This window comes from Danio rerio, chromosome 16, assembly GCF_049306965.1.
Source record: "Danio rerio strain Tuebingen ecotype United States chromosome 16, GRCz12tu, whole genome shotgun sequence".
Taxonomy (NCBI): domain Eukaryota; kingdom Metazoa; phylum Chordata; class Actinopteri; order Cypriniformes; family Danionidae; genus Danio; species Danio rerio.
The window spans coordinates 40338059-40362649 of record NC_133191.1 but is presented as its reverse complement, the minus strand read 5'-3'; the positions used below and the strand labels follow the sequence as shown (position 1 = coordinate 40362649).

General features: G+C 35.7%; 3 protein-coding genes across 18 annotated transcripts in view; 2 read left to right on the top strand and 1 right to left on the bottom strand.

The window, feature by feature from the left end:
* Positions 1-7633, bottom strand: part of LOC141375054 (uncharacterized) — a 39380-nt gene extending 31747 nt beyond the window's left edge. For all 5 annotated transcript variants that reach the window (XM_073926426.1, XM_073926430.1, XM_073926429.1 and 2 more), the window contains exons 1-3: positions 7547-7633; positions 5437-5600; positions 5132-5339 (exon numbers count right to left, since the gene is read on the bottom strand). The gene's annotated coding sequence lies outside the window, so the exon portion shown is untranslated. The remainder of the gene's footprint in view (positions 1-5131; positions 5340-5436; positions 5601-7546) is intronic.
* A 672-nt stretch (positions 7634-8305) lies between these two features.
* On the top strand, positions 8306-14351 carry LOC141378268 (serine/threonine-protein kinase pim-2-like). Of its 5 annotated transcripts, XR_012392370.1 has the most exons (8): positions 8306-8537; positions 8854-8942; positions 9040-9081; positions 10006-10131; positions 10278-10309; positions 10867-11122; positions 11237-11356; positions 11637-14351. XR_012392370.1 is itself a non-coding variant. In XM_073926396.1 (7 exons), exons 1-7 carry the CDS (start codon positions 8450-8452, stop codon positions 11738-11740), a joined length of 825 nt encoding a protein of 274 aa, XP_073782497.1. In that variant the 5' UTR covers positions 8306-8449; the 3' UTR covers positions 11741-14351. The 5 variants fall into 5 exon arrangements, 3 of the variants coding, with proteins under 3 accessions (XP_073782497.1, XP_073782499.1, XP_073782498.1); XR_012392369.1 differs by having other exon boundaries at positions 10006-10309; positions 11637-11759; XM_073926396.1 differs by lacking the exon at positions 10278-10309.
* Positions 14352-17736: 3385 nt separating this feature from the next.
* Positions 17737-24591, top strand: part of LOC141378256 (serine/threonine-protein kinase pim-2-like) — an 83144-nt gene continuing 76289 nt past the window's right edge. For 4 of the 8 annotated variants that reach the window (XR_012392288.1, XR_012392286.1, XR_012392292.1 and 1 more), the window contains exons 1-2: positions 17737-18075; positions 20517-20563. Coding sequence is in view for 1 of the 8 variants with exons in the window: in XM_073926347.1 (XP_073782448.1) it covers positions 17899-18016 (118 nt within the window). In the remaining 7 variants the exon portion in view is untranslated. The remainder of the gene's footprint in view (positions 18076-20516; positions 20564-24591) is intronic. The other 4 variants (XR_012392291.1, XR_012392287.1, XR_012392289.1 and 1 more) reach the window with 3 other exon arrangements.

Sequence of the window (24591 nt, the reverse complement as noted above, 5' to 3'; positions counted from 1 at the left end):
GTGTCAGGTGTTTTATCATATTTGACGTGTTGCCAGTCTTGGTCGCGATAACTTTACAGATATTGCATCGTGCGCTGTTGCCGTCAATCTTTGCATAATGTAGCCATACTTTTGATTACTTAAACATCCTTTGCATTAAATGTATGCTATGCTTTAAAGAGTAGTAGTGTACGCATTACAGCCTCACATTTGACAAGCTCTGAGTGAGTGCGCGTAACCGTCGTAAACTACTGATTTTCAAGACAGCCTTGCTGCAGTCAATCACCAGCATTTGACCCGGTCACGTTAAGGATGGCTCAGATTTTCTAGCTCACTGACGTTGACAAGATTATACCCTTGAGTATCGAAATTTGGTACCGAACGCAAAAGAATTTTTCGATACTCGATAGTAGCAAGACGATTCGGTCGATACCCAGCCCTAATTGCAAGGTATTCACACACAAAGTAGGCCTACCTGAAACTTTGAATTAGAAAAAGCTTAATAATACATTGGACAGATCATCAACACACTGATTTATCCTCTTTGTGCTGCTCAGTTTTTGAAAGTGTCCGATTGAGTTTCTTCTTCTGACGGGAATACTTTAAGTGCTGCCAATAGTTAGTAAAGCCTGGCTTATTGTGGTCAAAGTAGTTGATTATATTAATAAAAGTGAAACTGACAGGAGCAGTATGGATTGTCATTCACTGAACTTGTCATTAACTAAACATGATGTAGCCTAATATAGGCTATTCTGAAACTGTGAATATTTTGCTGTCATTTTAATTATATTAAAACTTTATTCAACAGACCAGTTTGTGTTTTGGCGCTGAAGCATTTAAGTGGACCTTGTTTTAAACTTTCTCCATCTCACTCAAAAAAGGAAACATAAGCTGGACCACAACATATATCAATGTCATAATGAATGCTCAAATAATGTAGCCTATAGTTTATAGCAAGCATCATGTTTAGTTAGATTGTGTGTTTGTCATATACAGTCAGCCTATAGGTCTGTTATTTTTACAAAAGAAGATTTATCATTTGAGTTTATCACCAGAGCTATAGAAACTGTATTATGCTTAGAAAAAAAAACAGCACAGTATCAGATCTGTATTAATCAATGCTCAGAATTTTTTGTATCGAGATCGGATCGGTTCCAAAAAAAATGGTATCGGTGCATCCCTAGAAAAAAATAAAGGAACACAAACTGCCATGATGTTTCAAGGGGTTAAAAGAGAACATGGTTGTATTTTTGAGTGCAATATGTACACTTTAGGTTTTGGTTTTAAGATACTAATGTGGAGCTTTACATACAAACACAAACTTTGAAAAGCCCCAGCTTTAGCACAATTACTGAGAGTGTATTAGCATTTCATCATCATCATCATCAAAAAAAGAAGAAAAAAGAACATACCTGAAGACTTGCATAACAAACATCCACCACAGATGTTGGCCAGTTTTAGAAACAATTTCACAAGTATATCTGAAAGCTTGAACAGTTCAATTATATTAATACTAGGGATGCTCAATATCATCGATTAACCGTTAACCAAAAGGGTGCGTTTGTAACCGATTAATGCTATCAGTTAAACCATGAAACATATTATTTGATATATTTTTAGTTTGGCTGCATAAGGGGCCGATTGAATGCGCCTTTGCGTTAAGAGGGGCATCTTTTGCTCGCGGCTCATCCCAGAGCAGCAGTTTGTGTTGTCAAGACAACTACAGAGAAGTTTTAAAGAGCATGGTTTCCGCTACATTCATTCTTCCATGGCGGGGACCAAAATGCATCCCGCCACGGCTACATTATCCATTCAAAACATTCAGTTATTGTTGTTGTTTTTAATAGCGGATTATAATCGCATCAAAATGTATTAAAAGGTAAGTGGATTATAACGCAAACTTTTCTGTAACCGTATAGTCTGTTTAACCCTTTGGCGTTACGTGCTGACTGACTGACAGGTGCGCGATGCGTGAGGCCAGAAAACACGACGAAGCTTTCAGTTAAGATGAACACAGTTTCTATAGTTATACTTTATTTAAAGATAAAGGAATATGGCTCTGCATATAATCACTCTATCTTGCTAGAGTTTATAGCCGTTTCGCTTTACTTCAGGACGCATTATTGCCGCTCTGAAGGTCTAATCGCTGTTTTAAGTTATCCAGAGCTGGATGAATATACAAATCTTGAATATCAATTTATTATATATTATTAAATATTACAATTGTAACAACACAGACACAATCGATACCCTGCTGATTCAGTCGTTTCATGAGTAGAAGCGCGGTCCTCTCTTCTTTTTTCCTTGTCAACATAAAGGCAGTGAGGTGCGCCTCGTTTTCGGCCCCTTGTTTAACTGCAAGGCATACTTAACTTGCGGGACGACAACGTATAACCCGTGCCTACAGACTAGGGATGTAACGGTATTGTAAATACCGTCATACCGCAATATTATTTTTTTTCGATATTACCGAAGTCGCATGACTCGGTAAAACTATAGGTCTTCTGAGAAAATTTGCTCAGGCGAATGAAGCGAACGGGAGATAGCGAAAACTACAATTGCCATCAGCCCATGCTTGACCATCATCCCTTGCGGTCTGTTGTCGCTACAGATCCAGTAATGCGGAAATGGAGTGTGCTGCTAGAAGCGGGGATGAAAAGAGCTGGAAAACTCTAAGGCCTTGTTTACACTAATGCGTTTTAGTTTGAAAACGCATAAGTTTTGCTACGGTTACGCCAACCGTCCACACTACGCCGGAGTTCTCGAGCGCCGAAAACTGCTGCTCCGTCTCAGTGTGGATGATGGAAAACGGAGACATCTGAAAACGGAAGCGGGGCTGCAGACATTCGCCTCTCTGATTGGGGCTTTTCCTGAATATTAAGAAGCCTAACACGCACAGTTCAGTCCTGCATTATCTCTGTGTAAGTTCAGACTTCGCAAGTTTGATCAAGGCTGCAGTCTCTTCTTCTCAGTTTGATATGGAAAAGCAGATTATACCGAGGACACGGGTAAATCTTCAAAGGGAACAGTGTACTTTATAACTTCATTCACATCACCCTGGCTTGTTTCACTTTCTCAACAATAAAATGTAAACATGATTTAAGGAACTGCCTATTTTCATTTTAATATTAGCAACTTAGACAGCAGACATGTTGAGGCGTCGTGCTGCATAAGATGAGCGTCATCTTCACTGTGTGGATATTGATAACAAAACGGAGCCGATAACAACTGCCTCCTTTCAATTTCAGTGAAAATACGAAACACAGCCTCTCTTTTGCTGAGTATCAGTTTTAAGAATCGATAATGGCCATTTTAAAAGTATAACATACAATAAGTTTATACATTATAGGAAATAAAGGCAAGCGATCAGTCAATATACAGAATGTACGTGGTTACATTAATCATTAACTTATCTTTGCGCTCAGCCAAAACACGTTACCTGAGAACAAGTAATAGATTCCAATGACCAAAGTCAGGGAATATGTCGTTAGATAAAGACAACAAGATAAATGAAATATCCCGTTTAATAAATATAGTGAGATTAGATCCAGCGGGAGATGCTTGATGAGAAGTCCGACTAGCAGAGCTCTCATCTGTGTAGATGGGCTGAGTGTGATTAAATGTTGAATGTGATGAGTTTTCAACACTACTAAATTGAAACTTTATTTTTTTACATGGTTTAATAATTTTTTGTTATTAAAATTGAAGTTCCTGTTTCAAAGCTTACAGATAGATGGCTAATTTGTATGTCATTGACACTTTTGGCACTTTTTTGGAGTATTTTCATAAGTTTTGTTTTTTCCTGTAAATGATTCAATAAATACCGTACCGTGACATTCATACCGAGGTATTACCGTACCATGAAATTCTGATACCGTTACATCCCTACTACAGACACATTTGCCAAAGAAGCAAAATGGAAGAAGAATATTGCTGTTTAACAGACGTGTTGATGCCAAACTAGCGCTGATGTTGACCTGGATCTGCATCATAAACACAACAAATAGGCTTTACCTTTTATTTTACAGCTTATAAAGCATGTATGCACAATAATGTAACATCATATTTAAACAACAAAACTGTTTACAAAAAGTCAACCTATGCGCGCGTGTTGTTGTCTTTTCATCACGCAGCGCACGCACTTGAACCGCGAGAGAGAGAGAGAGGAAACCATATCAGGACATATTCTTTAAAATAATGATTTCTATTAAAATGTAAAAAGGTTTTGTGATTATAATAATGACAGCGGGGCATTAAATAAATGCATATTTTCCGTGGAGCTGGCGATTTGAGAAAGTCTGCGATTTTATTTGACAGAAGAAAAAAAAAACATGATTGGCGAAAAAAAAACAGCCTATGCCGGTTATTAAAAAGAATCAGTCAGTATTTTCGTTTTGTAATATAAATTAATTATTGAAGTGAAAATAATTTAGGGCAGTCCTATTTATTTTATTCATTTTATTTAGTTCTTCTCTTATTCTGTTCTTCTGTGCTAAACACTGCAAGTGCGTAAAGATGCTCTGTTGTTTTGTTCTATTATTAATATGCTAGCACAGTGGTTCTCAAACATTTTTCATCAAGTACCACCTCGGAAAAAATTTGTCTTTGCAAGTACCACCATAATGAGCAGTTTTGAAATACAGTAGCGTATTAGGTCTAGTTAAGCAGCTTAAGCTCTGTACAGTTTAAAAAAGAAATAACTCCTGGTTTGTTAGCACCTGGAAATGTTGCCTAGACCTCATAAATATAGGCTTTATGTCATCATATTCGTATATAAATCATTTTTGATAATTTCTTTAAATATATGAAGCATGTACATATTACATATTTGATTCATCCGCGTACCACTAGAAAGAAGCCTGCGTACCACTAGTAGTACACGTACCACAGTTTGAGAACCACTGTGCTAGCATATAAAAATAAATTAGTATTTTAAAATGCATTATTTAATGTGTCAGACACAAAATAGACACGTCAATTTGTTTAATATAAAATTAATTGTAATCTGACCAGTTAACCGTTAATAACCGATTAATGAGCGACGGTTGTCGGTTAGCAAAATTAACCGAAATGAGCATCCCTAATTAATACATTATAATTTTGGAACAAATACAGAAATACAAAATAACAGGGCATGGAACTTTAATCATACCTCTGAATGGGGGAAATTTTCTTGCACATTTAACTGCTGTCTTCCAAGTCCAGCCATAGTGAGATGTACTTCTGCCTCTCCTTTTGGTGTTTTTTCATGCTGTTTGTCCAGCAGGTAAAAATACATTAATAAGCTTTTACATTGCCCCTTATATGGTGCAAAACAGCTTTTCCCTCTACGCTCCTCTCGGAAAAACCCAGGAAATGACCTACAAATATTTTCTCATTAGTGTAGGAACAATTTGTATTAGAGAAAAAAACACATTAGATTCTTCTACACATACAGTCATCCACTGAATCTCACACCTCATTTCTTGCTGAACTGACTGGCTCTGGAAACTTGATGTTGTCCTCTCTCTCTGTGTTGAACTAATCTCTCTTAGTTGGTTTGTGTTCTCTGGTGATCTTAGGGTGTTGGTGAGCCTCGACACCAGGCTTTGAGCAGCAGATATTATTTCTCCAAATGGAACCTGATAAACATTAACATAAAATTAAGCTGTAAGTCATGCAGAATTATGATTGACAATGGTTAAAGAGGGTAGACAGACAGACAGACAGACAGACAGACAGACAGACAGACAGACAGACAGACAGACAGACAGACAGACAGACAAACAGATAGATAGATAGATAGATAGATAGATAGATAGATAGATAGATAGATAGACAGAACGATGGATGGATGGATGGATGGACAGATTTTATTTAGGTTTTAATGCCATATCAGCAGCATTGGCTATATTCATGGCAAAAAACATGTACTAAATATACAATTTATAATCATATCATATCAGTTAGCATGATGACGCTCATTGCAGTTAGTAAACAATCTTAGCAAACATACATTTTAAAATAACAACAAAAAACATACAAGTAGCAAGCAACAACACTGAAAACAGTCATATACAATCTTTTAGTTAGATTAAAGATAAATATTGTAAAACACCTTTTCAAACAGCTCACTTCAAATATTTCCAGAATAAAAACATTCTCCAATATCATTTAAAAACACAATGTGTATTTTTACATGATATTAGAGAACGTTTTTATTCGGGAAATATTTTAAACATATTAAAATGTTTTATCGGTAAAATATTTTTACACAAGTCACCAATAGGTATTTCTTCCGCTTTTCATAAATATGCGAGTGTAAGCCATGAGTGTCTGATGCTACATCTTGTATGAACAACCTGGTCATGTCTATTTTCAAAATGGTAATTATTCCTTTCATTAATTAATGGATTCACTTCATACCATGTGTTTTTCCTACATTCATCCCATTCCATCTGCCATTTCTCATTAACATACAGATTTAAAACAGGTTTAACATCAGACACAGGAAGTTTACGTTCTGTTATCTCCAACTTCTATCTTCCTTTATCATGCTTTATCTGCACGCTCATTTCCAACTCATCCCATATGACCAGCCCGGTATCCAGCAGAAAATAATATCAAAGTCTTTAGTCTTTAAAAGGTCCACTTTTTCTATTATGCTAAAAATCTTAGTATGATCAGTTTTCATAGATTCAAGTGCTTGTAAGCAGGACATAATCTGAGCTAATTAAAAACAGACAGACAGATAGATATTGGGCATTTTTCTAATTCTAAGAAACGAGTCTTATGTTGAGCAGGTAGATTTGAGGGAATAGTCACTATATGAGACAAAATATACTTTTTTGGCTATTTGCTCAAATTATTTAAGTTAGGTTACTCTACTTTAGATAAGAATTCTCTTCATAAAGACTTTGTAAATTGCTATAAATATATAAAAACGTCATTTCTGCTTAGTAATGTGGATTGCTAACTTAAAGATAATATAAAAACGTATATCTGAACATATAATCTTCTCTCATAAATCAATGAGGAGCTTATTTATTCAGCTTTCAGATGAAATACGAGTGTTTAAATGACTGCCCCTCATGATTTACGCCCATGGGTCCGGGTCACTTATTTAACCAATTGCTAATCTGCACAGACTTTATTACATTATTCAATATATTTTCCCACTCATTCGGTGATAATAAGATAAATTAACGTAGATCTCAAGTTTTTTAAACAATTGATGGATTTGATTCAGTGTCATAAAAATAAGCAAAAACCCTCAAATATTTAACTTGCCTTTTGCTGATATCTTCTTTATAATAGATCAATAGTCTATCTGGCTTTCAAAAACACTTAATCAACAGATGCCATGTTATAGTTAAACACCGTTAAGTGATTCACTGAGAAGTTCTGCGCTCGCTGCCTGTCAAGTTCACTTACGTTATGCTAACTTAGCTTGCTATCCTCGGCCCGATCTTAATTTTGATTCTGTAAAATGTCTAAGAAACACAGCGAAAATGGACCTCATTGAGTCTCAACCTTTATTACAGCTCATGGAGGACAGTTCTCAAAGAGGGATTAACAAAAGTCTTACCTGAGACGGTGTGTGGGAGCTGCCCAGACATTTTGTTCGGGGGGCTTCCTTCAGTCAGGATTCAGGATCTCATCACGCAAGCGCACTGTTGTGATCGATGACTCTGGCTCGTTTATTAATGCCTGTGACCGCGGTGATGTATTTTGACAGTGGACTGTCGCTGTTTGATTCGTACTCTTCGTGTCCGTGGTGAAACTATTTCGTGTCTGTAAAGTAACGTCACAAGTTATGTTCCGTTTTCCTTTGCGGTTTCATAATTGCAGATGCGTGAATTTTATAATTATAACAGAAATTTTATTCCATAGGTTAGCAACTTCACGTACTGCCGCCAAGACATCCTCGTTTCCATGACAACTAACATTAGACTCCGGAGCTCTCGATTTCTTAGCAGCAGACTTCTGGACAAGAGTCAACGCATCGTGATTCCGTATTACATTGTAAATTCAGTGCAGAGCTAAAGGCCGATGCAGAGTCCTCAAATTAATCAGCCGTGTTGGACCCGTCAAACATCAATCATGCCAGGCCTTGCGTGATTAACTTTATTCTTCCCTCTTTTCCCCATGCAGAGATGGCAAAAGAGTTGTATAAGGTCCACGCGTATTTTATAATGTTATCACGAGCCCTAAACAGTAGGTTAATATGCCACTTCACCTTTTACACCCTGAAGAATAAACGCGAACACCTGTACCTACAGGACCCCCATCCCATCTTTGGTCTGGCCCTACGCTACGTCATAAATCGAACGCGCTCTGCACCGCGAGTGTCAGAATCCACCAGACGCCTGACAGAACAGACGTGTATTGAGGAACTTTTCATTTGATACTCAGACAAGGCGAAAACTCAGATAATTAACTGCAGTAAACTCATTTATACACCCTAGAGAGCGTTATTTACTGCTAATAAATGGAAAAAAGTATGTTACATGTTCCCGGTCCTTCCGGACAAAGAAGACCGCCATGTAGACAGAGGATAGGGCCTTCTCCTGGTTCTGGTACATTTGAATGTATTTTTAATGTTTGATTGATGTTGTTTAACCCTTGTGTTGCTGTTTCATACACACTGGGGTCATTTGGCCTCAACTTTCTCTCAGTTTCAGCAAATGGAGTGATTTTTTTAGTGACAAACTATTTTGACATATTTTGGGAAAAGGCTTTTGAATTAAAAAAAGTTTCAAAAAACTTAATTCGGGGCAAATTGGCTTTGTTTATGTTGTTGGCTGTTACGGGTTAAATGGCTTTATTTTTATACTGTCTGTTCAGGCATAACTAGAAGCTGTCTCAAATGAACATGCTGTTTTTATCTTTCAGTGGAAGCAAAATATGACCTGAAAGAAAATATTGGAGCTGGCTGCTACGGCAATGTCTATCGTGGTATCAGAAAAATGGACGGCAAACAGGTAAGTCTATTCACCCTAGTCCAGTTTAGAGGACATCAACTTTAGAGAAATCATGTTTGATTGCTCACTCATGTTTAATTCTACTTTTCATCCACAGTTTATCATCAAGTCGACTACTTCAGAAGTTGACAGCAATGTGGTAAGTCTGAAAACATCATGCGTGATTCATATTTGAAGCATCACAAAATACATTTAATAGATGAGTCTGTCTGCGGCTGTGGTTATACAAATATCTACTGATCATTTTGTGATTCACTGCTGTTTTCTGTTTATTTATGGTTATGATGGGAATTAATATGTGCTCTGCCGAGTTTTGATGCTGAAAATTTAACTCTGCAGTTTAACAGTGACTTTATATACATATAACAGAAAAAAGTAGTCACATGCCAATATTCAATAATTCAGTATATCATAATAATGAACATGCACAATAATGAATAATTATTATTTACACTTTTAGAGTGTCTTTTAAGATTATTTTATTCTGCAACATGTTGAACCCTTATTAAGCCATTTATTTTCAAACATGATGCTTTTCTCATGTTAATCTGGGCTACGACTTTGGGAATTCAGAGACTGTTTGTCTTTGGTTCGTTAACTCTGTGCAGTAAAGTCCTCTCGTTAACATCAGTTAATTTATCTAAAGTAGTTTAGTTTATACTTTATTATAGTGTTACCTATTATTGTACTTTATAATCTTTTTTTACATGTATTTAATAAGCAATACACTAGGTATTGTTGTAATCATACCTGATAAAGTAATCTGTTTCACAGCTCAGCTTAATATCTTGATAAAATCAAAGCTTCCGCAATTCATCACATTAAAATCTAATACCGTCTGAAGCCGAATTACCAGATTTTTACATCACAATTGACAAAACCAGTGCAGATAATAAACATCAAGCTCCCATAATGCATTTCAAAAGCATAAATAAACACACAGAAAAAAAACATGAATCACAAAATACGGAAAGCTGCTGATTTACAGATTTTCTTTTACAGTTATATTGAAAAACAGGATTACATGTTGTTGATATGCAGCTAATGTGCACTTTATCTTCAGCCTGGATATCCGTTACCCATACCAATCGAAGTGGCCATGATGACAATTGTGAGAGATCCCCCCAGCCCGCTGCTCATCAAGCTCCAGGAATGGTTTTTAGTTAAAGTGGAGAAATTGCCAAGAGGAGTAAGTGTATTTATACAGCACATTTCATGCACAATGCGCTGCAGGAGGGTTTGTCTCGTTTCTTATTGTCGTTTTAATTTTGTAAATTCAAATTCCTAAATCAAGAAGCATTTCTGGACATGTAAATAACTTTGTCTTGTTTTCAGAAAAGCTTGTGGGTTAATGATATGCCGGTGCGGTAAGCAAAATAAACTCATTTCTACTTTAAAATCTATCCTGAATGTAACTGGAAGCCAGTGTAAAGACTAGGCATGGGCCAATAACTGTTTTTAAGGTATGGAAAAGTCGAGGTTTTAAAACTGCCAAATTTTCTGTAATACCGTTGTGTGAGATATATTATTTACAGTTTTTTTAGGACAACGGTATCTCCAGCTGAATAAATATCCAAAAATGCTGTTTTAAATAGTAAAGAAATCAGTGTTTTTGAAACAAATGAGGGCCGCAGAAGTCAATTAATCTTTTGAATTATTTAGCCTGACATGTTTACTGCCAAAAAAATATTATAAATCTATTACAAAATAAAATATATTGTTTTCAGAGGGGAACAAGTTTGTCTTTTACCCAGACATTCAAAAAGACTACATATTAGAGCAGTAATCACAATACCGTGAAACCGTGATATTTTGATCCAAGGTTATCATACCGCCACAATCTAATACCGGCCCATGCCTAGTAAAGACTGACCTGAGGACTGCTGTCGTGTGCTTTATTTTAACTCATTGCATCTGCTTACAGAAAGTGTGTAAGACAATAATGTTGGTGATGGAGTATCTCGGCCCGTGCAGAACACTGGAGGATTTCCTGCAGAAGCACCAACACCTGGAGGAGAGAGTCGCGCGTACGCTTATCCTGCAGATTGTCAAAGCAGCGCAGGAGTGCTTGAGGCGGAAAATTTGTCATCATGATATTCATGATTGTAATATCCTCGTCATCGACCGGCCTCTGCAAATCAAGCTAATTGATTTTGGCTGTGGGATGCACATCTGTCATGGTAAGTCAGATTATTTCAGGAGGAAGCCGAAAAACATTCATTAGTCTCTGAGACTCAGTTGAATGGGGCTTTAGCTGAACTGCTTGCTCAACACTAAACCTCTCTTTCTGACAGATCCAAAGAAATACCCACCAGACACAAGGATATCTCCAAAGAAGGCGGTTAAAAACACAGTGAAGCAGCTGTTTGGCATCATGCGGGAAATAGAAAAACAATGTTCCAGCATACCTGAAGGTAAGAAGATGACTGGGACTGACACTGTTCATCCCTCCTGTTGACTTATGGGTCAGAATTGACCCTGGCCACATTTTACCAGCAGAAAAACCCAAAACAATGTTTTTCTTTATCTTGAGGTTTGGTGACGGTTTCTAAAATGAGGCCAACATTAGGAAAATATATATTATATTTTCATGAAGACTGAACATTAGGGCACAACAGGAGTCATTCAGGTCAATATTGAGCTGTGTGTGTGTGTGTCCACCATTAACTAACTTTCTCTTTTAAAATGTTACAGAATTCATGGCATTTATGAATACCTGCATTACCCTTGGGGATGATGATCAGAGACTGCAAACAGTGCAGCAGATTCTGGATCAGCCATGGCTAAAAAACCAATAAAAATAAAGACTGTTCTAGATATGTGTAGTTTATGCTTTCCACCCTGAAAGAGGACCTGTTTTAGAGGAGATTTTGGAGCACGAGGGGTTCAGCATGACGCAGAGGCTTTCAGCAGCAGGAAATGGTTTCATTCTTCCATGTTTGATGTTTGTCATTTGTTGTTTTCCGCTTCTGCTTCCCAAATTCCTGCGAGGGTTGCAGTCAGAGCTGCATGTAAATGAGGGCCAGTTGAAGCCGCCATTAGAGTGACGTCAGCTTTCCTCCTCACCTGATTGGTTGGAGGGAGGAGGTGTCAATCTAGAGCTAATAGACCAATGGGGAGGCTTCAGCCGGCCCTCATTTGCATGCAGCTCTGACTGCGACACTTGCGGGAGGAAGTGCAGAATGTGGGAAGCAGAAGTTATGAAGAGCTTTGAGAATGGTGGTCTTAATATGCTGGATTTCCGTACATTAAATAATACTGTCAAAATTAAATGGGACAAAAAATATTCTCTAAAATCCAACATCAATCTGGAACTTTATTCCAAATTACATATTTTCTTAATTTGGATGGCTTAATTGTTATTACTCTGTAACTATAATGCTGATAAAATACCAGCTAAATTATCTCAATTTCATAAACAAAATTTCTTAATCGATTCAATACTCCCATCCCCCCTAAAGAATTTGCTGTCGTATTTGATGCCATACCATCTGGAGTTATTAGGTTAGTCCAAGGCATTCTCTATCCTTCTACTTCCCCCCTTGAGACGCTTCTACTACAAAGGTAGGAAAATATAGTTTCTCTGCAACTTCTTCAAACAAATCAGTACATTTACATTTAGCAGACTTACACATGAGGACGAAAAAAGAAATTTACACAACTATAAGAGCAACAATGAATAAGTGCTTTAGGCAAGTTTCAGGTGTGTAAAGTGTACGAAGCAAAACATTAGTAAATTATTTATTTATTTTTTTGTAATACAGTTAGCGGTGGAGCCAGAGAGGCAATTGCAGATTAGGAAGAGAAGTGGAGACTAAATAGTTGAGTTTTTAGTGGTTTCTTGAAGACAGCGAGTGACTCTGCTGTTCTGATGCAGTTAGGGAGTTCATTCCACCAACTGGGCAGATTGAGCGCGAGAGTTCGGGAAAGTGATTTCTTCCCTCTTTGGGATGGAACCACGAGGCGACGTTTATTCACAGAACGCAAGTTTCTGGAGGGCACATAGATCTGCAGAAGTGAGAGCAGATAAGAAGGAGCGAAGCTAGAATTCGCTTTGTAAGCAAACATCAGAGCTTTGAATTTGATGCGAGCAGCAACTGGCAGCCAGTGCAAACGGATGAGCAGCGGAGTGACATGTGCTCTTTTAGGTTCATTAAAGACCACTCGTGCTGCTGCGTTCTGAAGCAGCTGAAGAGGCTTGATAGAGTTAGCTGGAAGCCCGGCTAGTAGAGAGTTGCAGTAGTCCAGTCTGGAGAGAACAAGAGCTTGAACAAGGAGTTGAGCTGCATGTTCAGATAGGAAGGGTCGGACCTTTCTGATGTTGTAGAGTGCGAATCTGCAAGATCGAGCAGTTCTAGAGATGTGGTCAGAGAAGTTTAGTTGGTCATCAATCGTTACTCCAAGGCTTTTCACTGTTTTGGAAACAGTAATGGTTGCCCCATCCATCTGCATTGAAAAGTTCTGATGTTATTTCCTAATGGAACTGTATCAGTTCCAAATGTAAATTTTTTTTATTTTATTGGAATTCTTTTGTTTCAGATATTGATTGAAGAAATCAAATATGGCTCATCCCAAATAGCTACTTAATTACAAATAAGATAATAGAAGTTTCATTTAGAACTATTTACCATACACACTCGGTCAATACTCTCTTAGTAAGATATAAAAAAGATATTGATATTAATTGTTCATTTTGTAAGCAACACAAAAAAATAAGTGCCTAGTTCACTTATTTTGGCAATGCAGTTTTTCTAATTTGCTTTGAAATGATTTTTCTTTTTCTTATTAAGAATGTTGATAAAGATTTTTCCTTACTATGGGAAAATGTTTTGTAAATAATAAAACGGATGCTATACATAAAAAAATATTTTTTTTTCTTAATCTTCTTATGTTATTAACAAAATTGTATATACATAAATGTACATTTTCAAACCAAAAACCCTTTTTAATATCTTGCTCACTGAAATGCAGCATTACTTTAAAACAATTTCTAACTCTTTTACAAAAAAATGCTTTAAAAACAACTGAAATGTGTCAATTGTATAATCTTTTTCTTTAATATATGATGTATATACCCCTACTGTTAATTTTTTTTGTTGTTTTCTTTTTTAAAAATGTTTTCTTTTTGTCTTTCCATTTTCTTTATAATGTACTGTGATTGTATATTTTTACTTGTCTCATAATTTAAAAAAAATGTGGAAGCGGAAAACAGCATCATGTCAGAAAACAATGGAAGTATGAATTCCTGATGATCTGATTTGGTCACTGACCACATGTGTGCTGCTCTTCTATCATTTCTGTGAAACTGAGACTGTACGCAGAGCGGCCTGCGAACCCCATGGAGTGTGTTGAAGCTGTTTTCTGCTGATCAAACTGTAAACTATTGTCTTCAATAAACTGTATCTCTGACTCCTGCTCTTTGTTCATCACACCGGCTCCTTGCATTAACACAAGTCAAATCCTTCAGCGTAGTGATACGGCACTGTAATGCACTCAAAACATGCCTGAACTACTTTATCTGTGTGTTGATCTGACAATAAGTGTGAACACAACACAAAACAACACAGAGAAGATCTGTTTTACAGACTGCAGACTCAATTTAGCCTTTATAGAACAATATTGATGCGTCATGTAATGTTTAAAGCACATTGCCCTGCCATTTGTGTGACTATAATGTGAAATATAAGAGTGTGTTCACTGATATGAGTAATCCTACTATAATATCTACTGAACTAGCACCAGGGCTCTTTCAGTGTCTGACCAGCAAATGTTGAGCTTTAGCCAAAGAACAATGGTTAGAATGGAAATGTCTTCATTTCACAACAGTTTTTAACAACACTCAGAAAAGTTTTGTGGAAAACTAATGGAAACACACTTATGCTTCAGTTTGTGCTAGTGTTACATCTACACAGCACAGTACACTCAAATATAAGCTAATAAGTAAAGTGAGCCAGCTAGTGTTCACTGAGTTAAAGAGACCCCTGGTGAAAATAAGTACATTGCAAGTATACTAACCAAAAGTTAACTTAATTTAAATATATTAAAAGTATTATTACCATACTTTTATATATGAAGAGTTCAGATGCAAAAACCTCTAAGCGCCATCTGAAATGTTCTTCTAAAACGACCATTTTTGTCAGCCTCCTATGTTTATGTTCAGTTATTTCACTTTAAAGGCAATGTAAAAAATTATTCGTCACTATAAAAGTCAACTTACTGAGCCTACACACAGGAGTCGGAGAAAAATTTATTTATTTAGCATTTGATGTTAATATATTTAAGTATTATTTTACCTATGCATTGAACAATGAACTTATGTAAGAATGTGTCAAAGCACACTTTTAAAGCACAGTGTTAAATAAACAGTGTAAGTTTTCATTCATGCAATTCAGTTCATTACTGCCTTTAAAAAGTAATAAATGCATTAAAAGCCCATTTAAAGCATTTGTTACTGTATAAGAGATGTTGTTGATGCTGACTAAATATCTATATTTAACATAAATATATATATATATATATGTATATATATATATATATATATATATATATATATATATATATATATATATATATATATATATATATATATATACTCAATTCGTCTTTATTTCTCTAGCGGTTTTACAATTTAAATTGTGTCAAAGCAGCTTCACATAGAAGATTATAGTGTTTGAAACAGTGTCAGTTCAATTTTCAGAGTTTAAGTTCAGTTCAGTGTGGTCTAATAATTATTACTGAGAGTCCAAACACTGAAGAGCAAATCCATCGATGCGCAGCTCTACAGATCCTGAACCATGCAAGCCAGTGGCGACAGCGGCAGGGAAAACCCTTCACCAATTGGGGAAAGGTCAGAATAAAAAAAACCTTAAGAGAAACGTGGCTCAGTTGGGCACAACCATTTCTCCACTGGCCAAACGTCTTGTGCAGAGCTGCAGTCAAGGCTCTGGAGAAGCTGGACCTCAGCGAAGGCTCGTCTGTCCCTGGAGCGTCGCAGAAAAATCAGTCTCATGCTCTCCACTCCTCCATGATCACCACAGCAGCTGCTCAGGAAACGGCCTGGTCCAGGATTAAGGAAACCTTGGGATCATCTTGTCGCTGGTCTTGGATCGAATCAGTGGCGCTTCATAGTCTAAGGGTCTCGGGATGAGTATACCCAGGTGGAAATAGAGAATAAAGAGAATAATTAGCGTAGCTGCTGTTCATAGTGTTTATAAACGAGATGCAGAAACCTGTGTGGAAACCTACTAAGTGATGCCCTGAGTGTATGCTTTGCTAAACAGAAAGGTATTTAATCTAGTTTTGAACTGAGAGATTGTGTCTGAGCCTCAGACATTATCAGGAAGGCTATTCCAGAGTTTAGGAGCCATAAAGGAGAAGGCTCGACCTCCTTTACTCGACTTTGCTATTCTAGGTACTACCAGAAGCCCTGACTTTTGAGATCTTAAAGAGCGAGTTGGATTGTAGCGAGACAGAAGGTTGTTTAGATAAAAAGGAGCTAGATTATTTAGAGCTTTATAGGTGAGAAGTAATAGTTTAAATTCAATATGAAACTTAACAGGCAGCCAGGGTAAGGAGGATAACTTTGGGGTGATAGGGGATCATATTTTCTAGACCTGGTAAGAACTTTAGCTGCTGCATTTTGTACTAGCTGAAGTTTATTAATAGAGGATGCTGGGCAGCCAGCAAACAGAGCATTACAGTAATCCAGCCTAAAATTATATATATATATATATATATAATATATATATACATACATATATTATTGCATTACAGACATCCTGCAAAAATAACTTGAAAGAAAATCATCCAGATTTGAAATGACATGAATGTTAATTTTTTATTTTTGGGTGCACCATTATTTTATGTATAAGGTTAACATGAATGTTTTTTTTTTATTTGTGCTTAGCCAGGTCGTAAACCGCAATAAAGTTAGTTTGACGTTTGACATTCATTAGACATTCATTTATATGGTTAATTTAGTTTTTTAATCTGGAAATTAAACTTTGCAACATAAAGGGCGTATATTTATGCCCATCTGACATATTTTTGGCTCAAACTATAACAGGAGCAAATAATTTAATTGGTTTTAAATCGAATAAAACATCACAAACTGGAACAAAAATAATTCATTCATGAAAACAAAGACTGCTACTGAAAAAAAAAAACTGCTTAAACCAGCCTAGGCTGGTTGGCTAGTTTTAGCTAGTCAACCAGGCTGGTTTTAGAGGGGTTTTGGTTGTATTGGGGTACTTGAACTAGGACTCGAGTCCAGTTTTGATTGGACTCGGACATAACCTGGCCAGTCAGAGTCGTCAGAAAAGAATCGCCGTTTCAGAAAAGAAGCCGATGGGCAGATTTTGATTAAAGATCCACAAAACAAACTTTTCAGTGGATTCATTTGCACAGATTAACTTGTTTATTTTAAGACTAGCCATATGCTAGCAACATAAACATTGAACATTTTGATTTAATGCAGACTTTAAACGAAATATTCACCCAGATATGATAATTCTGTCGTCATTTACTCAATCTTCACTTGCTTCAAAACATGTTTGAGTTTCTTTTTTCTGTTAAACACATTTAGGCTAAACATTGCTAGACAGACTGCTAGACAATGACTTCCATAGTATTTTTTCCTGCCGATTTCTAGCATTATTCAGAATACATATTTTTGTTTAACAGAGGTAATAAATGTTCAGTAAATAAATGGTGACAAAAGTTTTCTCTTGCTAGGAACTATCCCTTTAAGTGTCGTGCGCGCGGGACTTTTATTGTGAAGGCGCAGCGCTGCTGTGTTTCCGTGTTTAGTCAGCGTCGATCATCTGACGGCTTTAGTTCCTTTAAACGGAGTTTTGGAGTATTTTTTGGGAGTATTTAATCTGTTGAAGGGAGAGTTTAGGGTCCAGACATAAAGTCAACAGTGTTCTGCTGTTTAAAGCGTACAATTCTTCACATTATGGGGCAGTTTCTTGTGTTTTGGTCGACCTTCCTGCTGATGTGCGTCGCGTTCAGTTTTTCTGAATCAGAATCAACAACAACACAACAACCTACAACTGCTCCACCTGTGCGCAAACGTACATTTTCATCTGCATCTGCTTCCTTTATTTTCATCCCATATTTCTATTCCATTGAGGTAAAGTTGGTGTTATAGCCGCAAATTCGTTCATTGCCAACTTGTGACTCGCTCCCTATGTTGTTTACCATGATACGTTACTTTGAATATTCGGTCAAAATCAAATACAAGTAACTTATGACTTGAAAACAACATTAGCTCTGTTTATTTGACTGTGAACAATGTTGTACTTTGATAGTCATTGACTGATAATAGGATTTCTCTATTTAGAATTAGCAAAGAATACTTTTCTGAAATTAAATTAAGGAGAAAATCTGAATGTGTTAATATAAAACTAACAATCTGCAGTCTAAAAGTGCTCGTAATGCACATACATATTAATAAATAGAGTATTATACATGTTTCTATTATTGTTCTTATTGTATGTGTATTTCTGTTATAACTTACATAATGTAAATATGTTCTTAATGTTAATGTTCTAATTTAACTTTTACATATTAAAATATATCTAACTTTCAAAGTCAAATTTGAGGGGCAGTAGTGTTTAGTCTTCAATATAAAATGCAAAAACTGTGTGTCTGTCTGTGTGTGTTTAAGTAATGTCACAGAAATATAAGCTCCATATTTTGGGAATTTTGGAAATTAAATTGTTTTGAAGGCCCTTGTTTTGTATTTTTAATTATATATTTCATTCTATCGTATATTTCTTTATCATATTTTCATTTTAAACTCATATAATCATATACAGTACGCCCCATTTGAAAATTAATATTTTTCAGGGAGTAAAGGTCATATTTTTATTGATATAAAGTTGGTTTTATATTCACACATTCAGACTTTCTGCTTAATATAATTTCAGAAAAGTATTATTTACATGTCCTTAATAGTGAAATCATATTAGCAGCCAATGACTATCAAAATATAGCATTATTTACAGTGAATTGAATAGTGCTAATGTTGTTTTAAGTCATGCTTGCATGCGATTTCATATCCAGTATTTAAAATATAGCGCAGTAAACAATATCTAGACTGTCTCACAAATTGTCACTGAATGAATGTGCCAATAAAAGACTATTTCACCTCAATTTCTTACTGTATGTTTGTATTTCTTTAATATATTTTTTAGTTTTTTAAATATATCTAACTTTTAAAGTTGTCATATATTTGAATGCCAGTATTGTTAGTCTTCACTATAAAAACACTAAAATTATGTGTGTGTTGAAATAATATCACAGAAATATAAGTTGCATATTTTGGGAACTTTGAAAATTTGTTTTTTTGAAGGCCAATTTTTAGTATTTGGGGTAAAGTTGGTTTTTATATTTGCACATTCAGACATTTATTCTTCTTAATAAGATTACAGAAAAGTAATGTTTGCAAATTGTAAGTAGTGAAATCATATTAGCAGCCAATGACTATTAAAATACAGTGCTAATGTTGCTTTCAAGTCATACATACATGTGATTTCAGATCCAATATTCAGTATAGCGCAGTCAACAATATTTGGACCGTCTCACAAGTTATCACTGAAAGAATGTGAGAATATAAAAGCAATGCCCTCAATATATTTACTCGGTTATTTTAATGAACACCCCAGTTTGAAAATGAATATTTTTATCCATTTCTCAGTGAATATAGGTCTTATATTTTTGTGCATTTGAACAAAACCGATTTATTATTTATTAAAATATTTTTGTAGTCATCAAACATCTTTAGAAATGTTTACATCTTTAGTTTTTTTGTCAGATTAGCTCTAGTTTTAGCTTCATTACTGTCTGATCTAATGTATGTGCACACAAATAATATTATAAAGCATTCATTTTCTTTTTGGCCCAGTCTCTTCATTAATCAGGGGTCGCCAGAGTGGAATGAATCACCAACTTATCCAGCATATGTTTTATGCAGCGCATACCGTTCACTGAATGCGTGTTTGTGTCTCTTTCTTAATGTTTTATGTATTGTGAGCATCAGGGTTATTAAAGTAAACTGAAACCATTTTGTTACTTGAAATAAATTAAACATTAACTGAAAAGTGTATATCAATATATAAACCTTTAACTTGCTTTATTGCCAAGGAATTTTAATTTAGTTTAACTTGATGCATTAACAAAATTAAAATAAGAAGCATAAAAACTATGTAGACATATAAAAATAATACTATAAATTCGAAACAAATAAACTTGACTAAACTAAAATAACACAGAAATCCAAAATTAAAAGCCATTTACCAAAATAAATAACATTGAAGTGTTTTAGCATTTATGTGAAGATCTTATAAACATTAAAATACTTTGGAGTAGTTTAATAATGCAGAAGATTTAAAAATAAACACAGAAACAAAAACATTTGAATATAAATTTTCTTCCTGGCTTTAGTATTAAATACATTTGTTTTCAGAACATCAAAACATGTTTCTGAACACACAGATCTCTTTATTGTCAGAGTGTTTTTATTGTTTGTGTTTTGTCTCTTCTCTTCATATACTTTATTTTTAACCCCAGCATGCAACACTCTGACTTCCTGTGAGACCTGCCTCGCCAACGTCTCGGTAAGAGTGCAAAAAACCACTCATTTACTGGTTATTAGCTGTTGTTGATGTTGACCAGTGTTTGTGTTTCTGTGCAGTGTTTGTGTGTGTGTCTGTGTGTCTGTGTGTGTGTTTCTCTGCTGTGAGTGTGTGTGTGTTTGTGTGTTTTTTACTCTGCTGTGAGTGTGTGTGTGTGTGTGTGTGTGTGTGTGTGTGTTTGTTTCTGTGATTGTGTGTATTATTATTATTGTTTAGTGTGTCTTTCTCCGCAGTTTCTGTGTGTGTATCATTGTTGATGATAATCAGTGTGTGTGTGTGTGTGTGTGTTTCTCTGCAGTATATGTGTGTATTATTATTATTGTTGATGATGATCAGTGTGTGTGTGTGTGTGTGTGTGTGTGTGTGAGTGAGTGAGAGAGAGAGTGTGTTTGTGTGTGTTTCTCTGCTGTATATGTGTGTATTATTATTATTGTTGATGATGATGATCAGTGTGTGTGTGTGTGTGTGTGTGTGTGTGAGAGAGAGTGTGTTTGTGTGTGTGTGTGTGTGTGTATTTCTCTGCTGTATATGTGTGTATTATTATTATTGTTGATGATGATCAGTGTGTGTGTGTGTGTGTGTGTGTGTGTGTGTTTCTCTGCAGTATATGTGTGTATTATTATTATTGTTGATGATGATCTCTGTGTGTGTGTGTGTGTGTGTGTGTGTGTTTGTGTGTGTGTGTTTCTCTGCAGTATATGTGTGTATTATTATTATTGTTGATGATGATCAGTGTGTGTGTGTGTGTGTGTGTGTGTGTGTGTGTGTGTGTGTGTGAGTGAGAGAGAGAGTGTGTTTGTGTGTGTTTCTCTGCTGTATATGTGTGTATTATTATTATTGTTGATGATGATGATCAGTGTGTGTGTGTGTGTGTGTGTGAGAGAGAGTGTGTTTGTGTGTGTGTGTGTGTGTGTGTGTGTATTTCTCTGCTGTATATGTGTGTATTATTATTATTGTTGATGATGATCAGTGTGTGTGTGTGTGTGTTTCTCTGCAGTATATGTGTGTATTATTGTTGATGATGATCAGTGTGTGTGTGTGTGTGTGTGTGTGTGTGTGTGTGTTTCTCTGCAGTATATGTGTGTATTATTATTATTGTTGATGATGATCTCTGTGTGTGTGTGTGTGTGTGTGTGTGTTTGTGTGTGTGTGTTTCTCTGCAGTATATGTGTGTATTATTATTATTGTTGATGATGATCAGTGTGTTAGTGTGTATAGGGAGTTGATGAATTAAATTGGCTGTAGTGTGTGTGTGTGTGTGTGTGTGTTTGTGTGTGTGAGAATGAGTATGTATGGGCGTTTACCAATGATGGGTTGCAGCTGGAAGAGCATCCGCTGCGTAAAACATTTGCTGGAATAGTTGGCAGTTCATTCCGCAGTGGGGATCCCTGATTAATTAATGCACTAAGCCGAAAAGAAAATGAATGAATGAATGAACATCTCCCGTCTCCTTTTGTGACAGCTTACAGGCTTTCAGCTTTGAGTAGTGTTGTCATAATCAGGGTAAACCATGGTACATTTTCTGATGGTTAGTAATATCTTTTTAAATATCATTATCATTAAAAGCATAATTGCTTACCATGACTTTTTTAAAACTCACAGTAAATCCTGTAACATCGCGATTCGCTAATTGTGAAAGGCTGCACTGTAAATGCATATTTTTATATAGACGGTTACTGTAATATACTGTATATTCATATATACAGTGCAGTTAAAGGGACAGTTCACCAAAACTCAAAATTCCGTCATCATATACTCAATTTCTTTCTTCTGTTAAAAACAAATAAGATATTTTGAAGAATGTTGGAAACCTGTAACCGTTGCTTAACTCTAAAAAATCATCTGTGTAAATATTATTATTTTTTTCTGAAGAAAATGCATCTTTATTTACAATGCACAGTTATGTTACGTAAAGTGGGATGCACTTTGTCTTCCTTTTTTTAAAGAATACTTTGTAATTGAATAAATACATATACAGTTGCAATCAGAATTATTAACCCCCCTGAATTATAAGTCCCCTGGTTTATTTTTCCCAAGTTTCAAAATTCGGAGAGCAAATATTTATCAACATTTCTAATCATAATAATTGTAATAACTCATCTCTAATAACTGATCTATTTTCTCTTTGTCATGATGACAGTAAATAATATTAGACTAGATATTCTTCAAGACTCTTCTATACAGCTTAAAGTGACATTTAAAGGCTTCTCTAGGGTAATTAGGGTTAACTAGGCAGGTTAGGGTAATTAGGCAAGTTATTGTATAACGAGGGTTTGTTCTGTAGACTATCGAAAACAAATATAGCTTAAAGGGGCTAATAATATTGACCTTAAAATGTTTTTTTAAAAATTAAAAACTGCTTTTATTCTCGCCGAAATAAAACAAATAAGACTTTCTCCAGAAGAACAAATATTATCAGATATACGGTGAAAATTTCCTTGCTCTGTTAAACATTATTTGGGAAATATTTAAAAAAATGAAAAAAATCAAATAATAATTGTAATTATTAATATTAAAAGTTGAATAATTCTGATCACAACTGTATATATATTTTAGAGTTGTTATATGATGTTTCATCATGTCTATCTGCTAAACCACACATGCACGCAATGATAATTTTCCATCTGTCATGCTGCATTACATATACGTATGCGTATAGTTTCCATATAAAAACAAGCAATTATAACTATGGATTTTTAGCTTATTTGATGACATCATTGCTCTGTTTTACATGCATGACCTTCTGATAGTTGCACTGATTTTACTGATCTTAAATTTGTTTATTAATGTTTGAATAATCTTGAGGCGTCACGGTGGCGCAGTAAGTAGTGCTGTCGCCTCACAGCAAGAAGGTCGCTGGTTCGAGCCTCGGCTGGGTCAGTTGGCATTTCTGTGTGGAGTTTGCATGTTCTCCCCGTGTTGCCGTGGGTTCCCTCCGGGTGTTCCGGTTTCCAGGTACAGGTGAATTGGGAAAGCTAAAATTGCAATAGTATCTGGATGCAGCCTTTATGATGCGAGCTGAGATTGAATCACTCAGTGATGCAACGTCAGACACAATGCACTCAAATGGAACTAGTGATGTCACTGTGAGGGGTAGGGTAAAGGGTGAGGTTAGGTGAGCCAATTAAAAGCATTGGATGCAGCTCAGATTGCACTGCACCAGGTCTGCATCCAGACCCCTCTCTAAAATTGTCCTTATACAAGTGTGAATGAGAGTGTATGTGTGTTCCCCAGAGATGGGTTGCAGCTGGAAGGGAATCCGCTGCGTAAAACATATGCTAGATAAGTTGGCGGTTCATTCCGCTGTGGCAACCCCTGATTAATAAAGGCGCTAAGCCAAAAAGAAAATGAATGAATGAATAATCATGTAGTATTGCTGTTTTCTGAGCTGATAAAATGATTAAGCATTCTTCACTGTGAAGGGAAAAAATTCTGAAATTTGCACGTCTACAATGAGAAAATAATGTAAATGTTTTATTAGAGTTACAAACAAAACAGCAGTGCCTAAATTAAAGTTTAAAGTTCAAATTAAAGTCTTCCTGGAGGTTTCCACACACTTATTCACACAAAACAGGATCTTTTTTGATTGTTTGTTTGATTGATTGTTTTCTTTTCAATTATCAGTATTTTTTCTTGCTACTGTACCTCGTAATGTTTTCTTTCAAGGTTTCCACAGAATTATGCACAAAAAACAAGGAAGTCTATATTGGGTTGATAGATGTTTTTCAATAAAGGATCTAAAGATATATTTGACACTTTTAACATGTTTTCTAATGCATCTAAATTTTTGTTTAAATTTAGATTTTTGTTAATTTTACATGGGCAGCACAATCGCTTGACTGCAAGAAGGTCGCTGGTTCAAGCCCCTGCTGGGTCAGTTGGCATTTCTGAGTGGAGTTAGCATGTTCTCTCTGTGTTGGCGTGGGTTTCCTCTGGTTCCTCTAGTTTCCCCCACAAGTCCAAAAAAACATACGGAATAGGTGAATTGGGTAGGCTAAATTGTTTATTAT

Coding starts and splice junctions, on each gene's coding strand:
- LOC141378268 (XM_073926396.1), top strand. CDS start 8,450: ATGGAAAAAAGTATGTTACATGTTCCCGGTCCTTCCGGACAAAGAAGA. Junction 8,538..8,853: donor AGGGCCTTCTCCTGGTTCTG/GTACATTTGAAT, acceptor TTTATCTTTCAG/TGGAAGCAAAATATGACCTG. Junction 9,082..10,005: donor CAGAAGTTGACAGCAATGTG/GTAAGTCTGAAA, acceptor CTTTATCTTCAG/CCTGGATATCCGTTACCCAT.